This window comes from Varanus komodoensis, unplaced genomic scaffold (assembly GCF_004798865.1).
Source record: "Varanus komodoensis strain SLA01 unplaced genomic scaffold, ASM479886v1 scaffold11, whole genome shotgun sequence".
NCBI lineage: Eukaryota > Metazoa > Chordata > Lepidosauria > Squamata > Varanidae > Varanus > Varanus komodoensis.
In genome coordinates this window covers 28,553,691-28,566,229 of record NW_025335317.1, presented here as the reverse complement: position 1 = coordinate 28,566,229, position 12,539 = coordinate 28,553,691, and the positions used below count along the sequence as shown (strand labels likewise).

At 39.0% G+C, this 12,539-nt stretch overlaps 1 protein-coding gene across 1 annotated transcript in view; it reads left to right on the top strand.

Annotated features, from left to right (window-relative positions):
• Nucleotides 1-12,068: 12,068 nt before the first annotated feature.
• ADGRA1 (adhesion G protein-coupled receptor A1) overlaps nucleotides 12,069-12,539 on the top strand; it is an 84,063-nt gene continuing 83,592 nt past the window's right edge. Inside the window, exon 1 of the mRNA XM_044420714.1 lies at nucleotides 12,069-12,142. Coding sequence (XP_044276649.1) covers nucleotides 12,140-12,142 — 3 coding nt within the window. The 5' untranslated portion in view covers nucleotides 12,069-12,139. The remainder of the gene's footprint in view (nucleotides 12,143-12,539) is intronic.

The following is a 12,539-nucleotide window of genomic DNA, read 5'->3' as shown; positions in this document are numbered from 1 at the left end:
TATGTTCAGTTCTGGGCTCCACATTACAGGAAAGATATAGTCAGGTTAGAATTGGTGCAGCATAGGGCCACAAAGATGGTGGCTGGATTGCAGGGGAAGCTGTAGGAGGTTAGACTGGAGAAGAGGAGACTCCAAGGGGCTCTGCTGGTGACATATAGGTACATGAGGTGGTGCCATGTGGACATGGGTCATGACCTATTTTCGCTTTGGAGGAGGGCAGGACATGTTCCAATGGAGCAAAGCTCAGGGAACTAAGATTCCAGTTGGATGCCAGGAAGTACCTCCTGATAGTTAAGACCCTAGGGTATGGAATGAGCTTCCATGAGAGATGTTTGAAGCCCCAGCAGTGAGGACATCCAAGGATAGGCTGGACATGCAGATGGTAGGTATTTCATGAATGAACCCAGCTGGAGACAGGGGTCAGACTAGATGGTTCATGAGGCCCCTTCTGACTTGCTCTGTTTCTTTGTTTCTATGTAAAGGAAACTGGAACTCAGAGGGTACATGATGGCCTTTCAAATACTGATTATTATAGAATGATCATCTGTGTCAATATTTCATCTAGTTTCTTGTGGGAAATTGAACTTTGTTCAAACAAGCCAAAAAGTATAATCAATTGTCTCTGGAGTAGTTCAAACTGCTTCACTGGGGCTTTCATAAAATAAATGGCTTGAGGATGATAGCCTTAATTAAGCTATTCTTTCAGCCACTAGAGGGTTGTTTTGCATTAATTATCCTGTCATGGCTATTGCTTCAGGTGACAGACATGAGACTGTCACAGTCAGGGGACTGCTATTTGTTGGTTGATAGCCAGGGAAGAGAGAGGACTGATATACTGTGAGTGGCCTGGATTGTGGAGATTGATAGTCTCCTGCTAGGCTTTTAAGTTTCTTACCAACACTGATGAGATGGAGTGAAGATTCTTCATTATAGTGTTGGAGCAATGCTAGGTAAGCTGTTACTTGTGACAGGCAAGGTATAGCTGAGCCTGTTTCTGGAATGCTATCAAGATACTCAATGAGCTTTATTGTGCCCCTCATACATAGTGTTCAACCTTGAATGTTTGAATATTAGCAAGGAATCCCATGAATTTAAGCTTTATGAGCCAACTAATTCTGAAGAGATAGGTTTCAGTTTCTGCTTAACCACAATACAATCCATCATTTATAAGAGCCAAGTTCTTTGTAAATGAAATGAAAATAAAGGACATTAATTTTAATTGAGCAAGAGTAGCAATAACTTTTTTATTGCCTTTTACATGACATGCTTCAGACCCTTTATGGAAGGATCACAAGCTAGCTATTCTGATTCTAATGATATTATGTATTGTTGTTGTTGTTTATCTCATTTGTATACCAACTGATAGCCAAAGGTCTCTGAATGGTTTACAAGAGTTTATAAAGCTATACAATAAAATACTGTACAATCTTTTCAAAACACAAGCAAAACATTATAAATGGTAGAGCAACATCCAATGAAGAATAGCCCTATAAAAACACCTGGAAGGAGTAATCCAAGTATATCTTTAACATCCTCAGCATAAAGGGCACTAAGAAGGGTGTATGTGTGTGTTTGTGTGTGGGGGGGGGGGGGGGGGGGGGGGGAGAGAGAGAGAGAGAGTTTGTGCCAGATGAGCTTAGTGAGGGATAGAGTTGGGGTCATTCCATTGATGGGGGGCTACCACAAAGAAAGTCCTTACTATTGCTGTTGCCCTGGAGTTGGCATTTAGAGGCAGTCCCGAGTTGGTAATCTGGCTGCCACATTCTGAACAAACTGAAGTTTCTCAATAGTCTTCAAGAGCAGCTCCACATAGAATGCATTCCAATAATTTAGAGACTACCAGAGCATAGATTACTGAAAATGGGCTATCTGTCCAGATAGGAGCACATCAGAGCTGGCAGAAAGCCCTCCATGACTAAGGCTTCCTGAGCTTCAAGTAAAGGTGGATCAAGGCCCAACCTATAAATCCTCAAGGTCCTTTATGGGGAGTGTAAACCCATCCAGAACAGGTTGAACATACTCCATCTGGTAGAATGTAACTTACAGCATCTTAGTCTTGTCTAGATTGAATTTCCATTTGTTAGCCATCATCCAGTCCATTGTTGTAGCCACCTAATCCAAAATTATATTGTGGATGAGGCAGCTTTTATTCTGCACCAAACTGGCATTTAAAAGCAGCATCCAGAAGGCAGAAGGCAGGCTGATAGGGCAATCATCAAACTTGATGGTGCAAAAAGGACAGGAATAGTACACAGCGATGAGCTGTCTTGGTTGCATTCCCCTTAACTGGCTAGTCCTTCTCCCAGCACCATATCTCCTCCTACTTGTTACTATACTGACAGGGTCACTCTCCCCACATGGTCTCATATTCTCCCTCCCAGACACATCCCCAGGTATATAATCAGAATGGGGTCTTCAACAGTTTGGACCCACAGACACCTCTGAAAACGTGTGCAGGTGCTGGGGGCACAAACAGCCTAATTAATGGATCATTTGATATTTAGCATCCCCCTATCATGTGCATGGATCTTAGGCCATGTCTTATTCAGCAAAGAAGTTTGTCTCTCAACTATTCAGCACTATAATGTTTCTTGAATAAGAGTTTATGTAATTCAGTTATGCAACTAATACTTGCAGCTATATTTTTTAAACATATGTTTTGGCAAAGTTCCTTAGTTGCTTCTTTTGTGGGGGAAATTAATACACAGTTAAATTTTGTACTGAAACAGTCTTTCATATTCAATTATCTAAATCTTTTAACCTTAATTACCTGCTTCATGGAAATTTGCTAATGATCAGTATAAATAGATTATCTGTGCCCCTTTAGTAAAGTCTAAGGATTAATACTCACCTCCTATAATGTAATAGATTGAGGACCTTCCAAGACCGTGAATATTTGAATGGGTGGCAAAACACCAATGCATTCAAATTGATAATTATTTGAGTGTTTGGTCCACTTTTGTGAAGTCTGTGTATAATTGCTAGAAAGTTGTATTCATTTCATATGAATCCATGTATGCATATTAATAAAAAGAAAAAAAACTGAAATAAAAGCAAAATTCTGCAAGTGCTCTGGTCATTACATTGGAGGCCTCTTCACAGGTGTCATTGGAAGTGCTCACAGGCACAGTGCTGGCAACCCCTGATTTAGAAGGATGATAGCCTACATCAGTGATGCAGTCCTTATTTTTATTCTGGAGTAGTCCTTTTGAAAGCAATGGAAAATGTTACTGGAAAAATAATTCAAACAATTCAAATTACAAACCCAGTTATTAATTTGTAACATAGATACTTTGCTTCTCTTTCAGTAATATTCTCAGAATACCCTATTAACTACAGGAATAATGTCACACTGAAAATCTGTACATTCAAAAAAAAAAAAAATGGTGGCCTAACACTGTTTTGGTATCCTTTTCATTTCAGTGCAGTTTGTGCTGAATGATTGCTGTATCATGGTGCATAAATAAAATGAATATAAATAAATTGTCCCCTTAATGCTCTTTTATCCTGTTTGGCAACAGTTTGAGGTGGGTTCAGTAAATAATGGAGCAGTAAATAAATGTAATAAACAAACATTTTTCAGCTTTCAAAAATGTAAAAACACTTTGTTGTTTAACCAAATTTTCCCATGAGTGTTTGCTTTGCTTTGCTTTTTGTTTAGTTTTTTGTTCATTTTGGCGTGCATCCTGCTGCTTAGCTGGCCTGATGTGGCTAAGGTAATCCATGCACAGAAGTGCTCTACTATTACATGTTTCACTTGCTGGATCAGGAACCAAATTTGGTCAGATGCTGCCTGCATTAATCCCAGCTGGATAAGCATTCTGGTGTAGCTAATTGCATATAGCTATGCACAACAAGAGATGAATCACAGTAACTCTTGTTTCAGACTCAAGGCTTTTGCAGCTTGAAGTGAGAGTATGTGTGTAATTTTTCTATAGTGTGCTGGCTTAGCATGAATGGGACAGTCTGTAACATCCCTTATGTTTCTTATCATTATAATCCTGCCCTAAAGCATCTCTAACAGAAACCTGCCCAGCCTTACCTTTCTTAAAACACAACTAGCTTTTCTTCTTGTAACTGTGGTGAATGATCTTGGCTCATGGTGCATGGTTTCTGTGCCTGGGTAACTGAACACAACCAGTCTGTTTTCATGTCATGGTGCTAGCTGCATTAAAGAGTCGGCAGTGGTGTTCTGGTGTGTAATTGCAGGTTAAGTGCAGGAACAGCTTACAGTAGCACTGCAAAATGTAACTAGTACAAGAGGGTTGGTTAAAACTTGTATTTTATTTTATCCTGTTAGGTCTCTCTTTTTTTGGAGGGGGGATTCTATGTAGATTAGACTGAAATGGTATCAATGGAAGACAACAGTGGGAACATGAATGTAGGCATATGTTTGTGTATGTATGAGAGAGAGGCAGGGTGAGAAGAGAAAGTTAATTCCATGTAATATCTTATTATTATTTATTTTATGTTGCAAGTTCACTTTATATCCTGGCCTTCCTAAGAATCTCCAGATAAGTATTTTTAAAACCAGCAATATAATACAAAACAAAACCCTGTAGTAAAAACCAATAAATACTCAGCATAAAGAATACATAAATAGGTTCATTCGTACCAATTGCAGTGGCAAGTGTGGTTGCATAGTTAGGGAAGGCTTTTTTGAATAAAAGATATCTTAAGCAGGTGTCATAAATAAAAGAATTAGTTTTTTACATAATTGCCATACATACTTGTGATTTTGCTGCAGCATCTAGACCTGAGTTCTACTTAAAACCACTCTTTTCCTGCTCTTCTACTACACAGCCTCTAGGTAGGGTTGTACTACAGCAGAATAGCACAAGTACAGTAGCAGAAATAATGCCTCATTTAATGCCCAATTTTCCTCATTATAAATAAATAGGCACAGAGAAGTGTTGTTGTTAGTCACAAAGTCATGTCCGACCCATTGTGACCCCATGGACAACATTCCTCCAGCCTTCCTGTTCTCCACCATCCCCTGGAATTCACTTAAGCTCAAGCCAACTGCTTCAGTGACTCCATCTAGTCACCTCATCCTCTGCCGTCCCCTTCTTCTTCTGCCTTCTATTGTGCCCAGCATTAGGCTCTTTTCCAGTGAGTTCTTCCTTCTCATTAGGTGGCCAAAATATTTGAGTTTCATCTTTAGTATCTGGCCTTCTAAAGAGTGGTCAGGGTTGATCTCCTCTAGGACTGACCGGTTTGATCTCCCTGCAGTCCAAGGGAATCGTAGGAGTCTTCTCCAGCAACAGGGAAGTACTCTGGAACAACAACAAAACAGAAGAGAATCTTCTGTCATCTAAGAAGGCCATAAACAACCATGGTCAGTAAATGACTTGTGCAGAAAGCCCAGTGTTGGTGCCTGCCTGACAGCAACTGGCAGGGAGTTCCATAGAGAGATAACCCGTACTGTAAAGGCTGCATACCAAATGGAAACCAAACTAGACCACTAGTCCATGAAGAGCCACCAGGAGTACAACTGAGCCTGATACTGAAATGTTACTAAAGTTGGCAGCAGGTGTATCATTTGGAAATGGGCATTACAAATCAGGATCCCACCACAGAAAAAGGGCTACTTTGTGTCATCATTCATTGTGCTTCCCAATGAGTGGTGTTCCTTCAGATGCTTGGGTCCCAATCTGTTTGAGTCTTCATAGGTCACCAGCACCCTGAGTTTGGCCATGTAGCTCTTTCAGAATAAGTGCTGTATGATCTCTGATGACAGCATCCTGAGAGCCACAGTATGTGCCTTTTGTGATTTTGTGATCATTTTCAAGGGCAATCCTATGTAAAACACTTTACAATAATCACATTACAGATTGTAGTTTATGGATTGTGTTATGGAACACTTGAGTGCTCTGCCATAGTGTATTCTATGAGAGTTTATGAATGATGGGAAAACACCCCACCAAAAAAGGGGTGGGAGCAGTTATCTGTGAAGAACTATTGTAGGTTCTAAAAAATGTATATAGTAACATCTGTTTCTTTTTTTATTGTTGCTTTCTTACTCCATGGGGACAGCTAGTGAAAAGGAATGTTTCAGAATAAGTGTTTTCCTCTGGATCACAGCTAAATTTTGGATTAGAAGATTGGCAGACCAAGGGGACAGGTTCTGGGAATGGAAGAAAAGCATAAAAAGGCAACATAACAGGTCATGGTATCAACAGCAGCACATCATGAATCTGATACATCAGGACAATGTATTCATTCTGGGTTTTACTATGACCTTTAATGGAGCTCTCCATGGTCCTAAAGCTATTTGTGGCTGGGATTCCACACCATGGATATTTGCTTTAGAATTCAGACTAAAACCAATGGATCACACCATTGACACTGGAGCCAGCAGCCTGCACTGAAAACAGAAAACCTTTTCATAGTTAAAGGAGAAAATGTATTCCTGATTCTGTGAATTTTTATGACAACGGACAATGAATTTTCTGAAATGAATTGATTAATCTTGTAACTTATGAGAAAATGTGCATTGATGTGGATAGAATGAATGAACTGGTGCTGATGAAGAAATAACTGTTTTGGGTAGAATACCTATAAGCGATAACTCCACTGATAATCATAGAGAATGAAAAGACCAAGATGGCCCTACCTTGAACTATTTTCCCAGGAGCCATTCTCATAGCTTTCCAATATTTAGAAAGAGGAAGGCCAAAGTTCTGCCAAATGACCAATTTCACCTTCTTAGCAATAATACAGTGAATTTGCTATTCAGTATATTTTCAGATGTATGAGCAAATACCTTTATAGCAATAGAGAGAAATCAAATAATGTTATACATCTTTCTTGTTGATTAGCTGTCTGAATACTTATATAAGCTCATCAGTGGATGCTATTCAAATATGAAGCATCTGTTAGCTTATAGTTGGTGTGCTTTTCATTTCTGTATTGGAATTAATGAAGTGTGTACAATAAGACCAGATACTTTTTGTTCTTTCATACTCCAGATCTAGCAATGCCCCTAAAATATTTTTAAACACCAGTACAGATTTCTTTGACTGAAATGAATCCCTGACAGAAATTTAATTAGACATTGGTCACTATTCATAAAACCCAGTTTTATTTCAGCTAGAAACAATTCTTAATCATGGTCTTGTGCTACAAGAAAAAGTATATGCATCATATGCCATATTAATCCATTTTAATCTGTCTATTTATTCAATATCAATTTCAAATGGAACCATTCAATAGTAATTACTTAATAATTTCAAATGCTATTATATTTCTCTTTATTTATAGTTAGTGTATGGCAATGGAACAATTAACCAGAAGACTACAATGCTAATACGGAGTAGATGTTTGGCTGCCTGCAATTCATGCAAACATGCTTAACATAAAGGCTTTGGAAAGGTATCCATAGGTAGACAAGTCTAATGACCAGGTGTCTGAAGGTAGACAAGTCTAATACAGATAAGACAGAAGTATTGTAGGCAAAAAAGTCTGCTAACCTAAGACAGGTGTTATCCAGCACTTGGGGCTTCTCCTGGACTCAACACTATCTGTGGCAGCACAAATAAAATCAGTTACTGGGGCTGCCTTGTAGAAACTTCAGCAGATAACACTGGCTACACCCTATCTAGAAAAAAGTGAAGCTTACTACTGCCATCCAAGCTCTGGTTATTTCCAAGCTAGAATACTGTCATGCATTCATCTTTGCCTTTAAAGACAGTCCAGAGGCTTCAGCTGGTATACAACACAGCCATCCAAGTCCCTCATGGGGGGACATTTTCCATGGTGAAATGCCCTTGCATGGGATGTATGTGTGGTTCCTTCCCCAACTATTCTTAAATAAGACCTGGTTGTTACACACTGAGCCCACTTAAAAAACAATAATATATTTTTTCCTTGTGGCTGTTTTAAATGTTTTATGTTGTGTTAATTCAGTTTATTTTAGAATTGATGGCTTTAAATTTTAATTTGTGAAACACAACAGAGCAATACTGCTAATAAATATCTTTAAAATACTTTCTTTTAACTTAAAAATGGTGCATGCCATTTTTAAAAGGTGCATGCTGTACAATTTGTGTTCCTGACTGCGCTCACTGCTATCTCTGCCTATTATTTCAAGAACTGACTACCACTACCTGTTCTGCAATCTGTCCACCCCCACCATAATGGGAACCAGCAGCCACTACCTAGGCCTAGGTCCCTCTGCCAGCAATGGAATATGGATCCCTGAAGTCACAATTCTGTGCACATTTACTTTGGAATTAGTCTCACTGAAGTCAGTGGGAGTTACCTTTTGGATAGGCATGCATAGGCTTGCACATTAGTATATAATCTAAGAAGGATACCTATAAGCCTTTGAATCTGTAGGATTCTCAGCATCCTATTCATCTCCCGACTCCTCACACCCTGCAAATCAAGTAGTACTTATGGCAAATAAGATGCAAATGCTTATGGCTGAAATGAAAGAGTATGAAAAGAAGTACCAATTTAATGCACTAATGCATAGAGTAAGAAAGTGTGAAACTTGTTTGGTTCATGAAAGTATTCCCTACCACCACGTTATCTGGGTATCTTGGCCATACGGTCTACTGGTTGATGTTGAAATCTGATTATTCCTTTTTGGCTGTGTGGAAATTTGGGAAATGAAGAAAGACTAACAAATTTAAGCAAAGACAAGTTATAGAACCCAAAATGTGGGGGCAATTGTTTGAGCAACTGAATTACAAGGCCTGTTTTTAGAGTAATGAATATGTTTTTTAAATGAAGATGGGTAAGTTAGTTTCCTAAGTAGAACTGCTTTCAGATGCTGAATGGTGTTTTTGTGCAAGGGGAATTTGAACCAATACCTTCCCAAGCCTGGAGGTGGGGTGCTGCAGCCAGCACCATGCAAGTTCATATGTGGTTGCTGACAGTGATTCTGCATAGCACAGAGCCCCACTGGGCACTGCTAGTTCAGACCAGTTTCACCATACTTCCTAGCTGGCTGTCTTCACTGTTTTGTGATCTGTCGTTAAATGCTCCTTGAAATCCTTCTAAAATCTTCATACTGAGGAGGTCTAAGCCTCTTGGGTTGAGGTGAAAAGTAGATAAATGATGAAAATCATTTATCACATGATACTTTTCCATAACATGCATATTACTGCTTGGCAAGTTGGGTGCTCACCCATACTGTCATAAAAACAGGATAACATATTTTAATAACTCCTCTGCTTTCATAGATTTCTGGTCAGGTGTAGAAATGCCTTTTGCTCATAACAAAAGGTTATATGTACACACTCTGATAATGTACCTACTAGGCAACAATCTGTTTGTTTCATCTATTAGGACTTAACGTAGCATAGAGGAGATAGATGGCCTAAAACATTTTGGTGTCTGACAAAAAAGCCAGATGGCACCTTCTAAGGTGGTAAAAATAGAATCAGTTCACTACTTGTTGCCCTCAAAATATGCCACCTGAGTTGAGATGTGTCATCTTGTCTTATTTATTTATTTAAACCATTTCTATGCTGCCCCATTCGCAAAAAGCCTCGGGGTGACTTACAACATTATAGTAGTTTGATGCTGGAAACCCTTATGTGTATCCTTAGACTTGTCTACATGATCAGTTGGTAATGATGGTATTGGCCCCTTGGCTCCACAGGAAATGGTCGGTGACAACATTCTCTGAATCACAACCCCTTCCTGCCAATAGCCCATGCCTTAGTCTCTCACTTTGTTCTTATCATGATGACCTAATTTGTTTTAGAATTTAACTTTGTCTATTGGTGTCTGCTTTTTGGTAACATATCCATCACAGCTAGCAACAATAGCTGTGATGTCATGCATATTAGTATGATGGTATGGTCCCATTTTTGTTCTTGTTTTCATAAAGACTGCCTTTATGAAACTGTGGGGCAATATATGGCAATGATGTGCCACAGCAGCTGCAGTTTGCTGCTGGAGAAATGAAAACTACTCAGTTTTCATGCTGCTGGAAGGGCAATTATTGTAAGACTTTGTAAATCTCAGGGCATTCCCTTGTTTTGTCTCTGCTCCGCTTTTTATGACCCCCTCCTTTTTCATACATGCTTCTAGGATTAATTATGACAAGGTCACCATGTGCATAAGGGGGAAAAAAGCTAAATAGTAGAAGGAAAATAAGCTTAAAATCTAATGGTAAACAGTGTGCCATTTGTTTCAATAATCTAAAAAGGCATAGTACAATCACAGCTATGTCCCATTCTTGTGTTCTGACAGCTCTGATCTATTCCTTACTTCCTTGTGGCATGTTTGTGTTAAATCTTTTTAATTCCACATTTCCTGCAACAGCAAGATGAGAGATTTTCTTTTAAGGATGAAATCATGGTCTTACAAGGAACTGACTGCATTGCATGCTCCAGTGTTTAGAATCATCCTCCAATGCAATTCTTTAAATTAATAAAACACAATTCAGTCCCCTTTAATTACTCTTTCAGAGAGATCTGTTTTAATGTAAGTTGTCTGATTCTGTTTTAAGTGAAGGAGAAAACCTGGTAGAGGTTGTCTCTTTAAATCAGATCTGCAGTGTTGATGGACCCTCTAGCAGGCATGGTAAGAACCATTCTCACCTCTGCAGCAGGGAGCTTGACCATACAGACTCGCACATTCAATCAAAACGTTTTCTGTTTTAATATGCACTGTACCAATCCTATTCCCATGGTTACAGCTCCTGCTTCTTTGGTTGCTTCTAGTATGTTGGAAGAGAAAGGCAGTGTGCATTTCTCGTACAGGAGTTTAAAACATAATGAAAGCAACCCTGTTGTGATTTGCATTTTAAATTTTCTTTTTTCCTTTCATTGTACAGAATGCTGTGGCAGTAGCTTCAGTTCATTTGCCACGGTCTGTCTTCTTTTCGTCTTCAGCCTTGCAATCTGTTGATAACTCCTCTTGCAAGCTACAGTTTATTGCTTTTCGGAATGGAAAACTCTTCCCAAGCACTGCAAACTCATCTAACCTTGCAGATTATGGGAAGCACAGGACTGTTGGTACGCCAGTTGTCCTCATTAAAATAGGTAAGTGTTGTGCACTGCTTCTTTAATCCTGAAGCTGGTCTGTACGTGAGGGTTTCTAAAAAAAAATTGGTGCAGTGGAGTACACAGGTATGCTGATGTGAAAATTGCCTCTGCTTTAACACAAATGTATAGTCTTACTGCTACTTGTATAGTGTTATTCCAATAAACTAACACATCAATGAAGTGGTGCAGTTATAAATGAATGATAAACCTGAGCACTATTATTTGTGTTGTTTATTGAAGTTATTACTAAAGTGGAGCTTGCTTGGGGTGAGGAGACCAGTGGGAGGATGCTGCTTTTCCTCTTCAGAGGCTACTGAAAGATAAAATTCTGGAGAATTGCAATTTAGAACTGAAAAGTGAGTGGGGGTGGGGGGAGGGAGCCCTGTTGCTTCTATATATCTCGTCATCAGTGTAAGATAAGGAGCATTTAAAGGTGAAAGTAATGGCTTAAAGATTTTCCTTTGATTAAATATTCAGCCCATGCAATTTTAAACATTTATTTGATCTTGAATTGTGTTCACATTTCTGTTCACATTTTAGGAGATTTTAATTTGAATTACATACTAAGACATACCTAAGCTGTTAATCATATCACAGGACCTGATTTTTTCAAACTATTGTTGCTGTTACTTGAAGCAATGATGTCATTATTTTAATGCAAGGTTTTTCAGTTCTAAATCTAGTCTTACAAATGTGCATCATATCATGTGAAAAACAACTGACTAAAATGCAATTGTGAATAATATTAACTATTTCAAACTTTTGTAGATGGTTTTTATGCTGATAGATCAGGATGGGGTGGGAGAGGTGGTTGGCAGTGGCAAGAGAGACACAGTGTGTACAAAATGTTAAGAAGCTCTGTAGAGAGCATGTAGTAATAAAGCTTTTTCCAGCTCATTGCTCTAATTCAGTCTGTTCCTTTTGCAGATGGGTGCAGTATCAGAAACCTCACCAGTCCTGTTACTATAGCACTGAAGCACTTTACGCAGGGTATAAATCCCATTGCAGTTGTTTGGGATTTTGACCTTCTAGATGGACATGGAGGCTGGTGGGGAGAAGGGTGCCACATAATTAGCTCTGCAGACAATATTACTACCCTTCATAGTACTCACTTCGGTAACTTTGCAGTGCTAATGGTGAGTATATTACTTCACAAATGCATTATGTGTGTGTCCTTCTCTGTTGGTCCTTACTTAGTGGTGCCTGGTTATTAATCTTAGCTGTAAAGAAATACATTTGCATTTAGCTGTATAAGAAATTGCTTTGAAGAAAGTAAGTTAAGTGCTAGTGACTTAAGAGCACAGTGGGGTCTGCTCAGCCATATTATCTGGTCACAGGCCTTGCTACAAATGACTTCTATTGCAATAGTGGAAAATCAAAGTTCCATCAAGGAATAATGGGTTTTCAAAATTATTTTTGGACCAAATATAGGAAATACGGACTTCCTAGGCCCTTTACATCTCAAAGGAAGATGCCTGTTCATCTTCATGTCCAGCACTGTGTTGATCATACTAATTACTTCCTGGCACACTG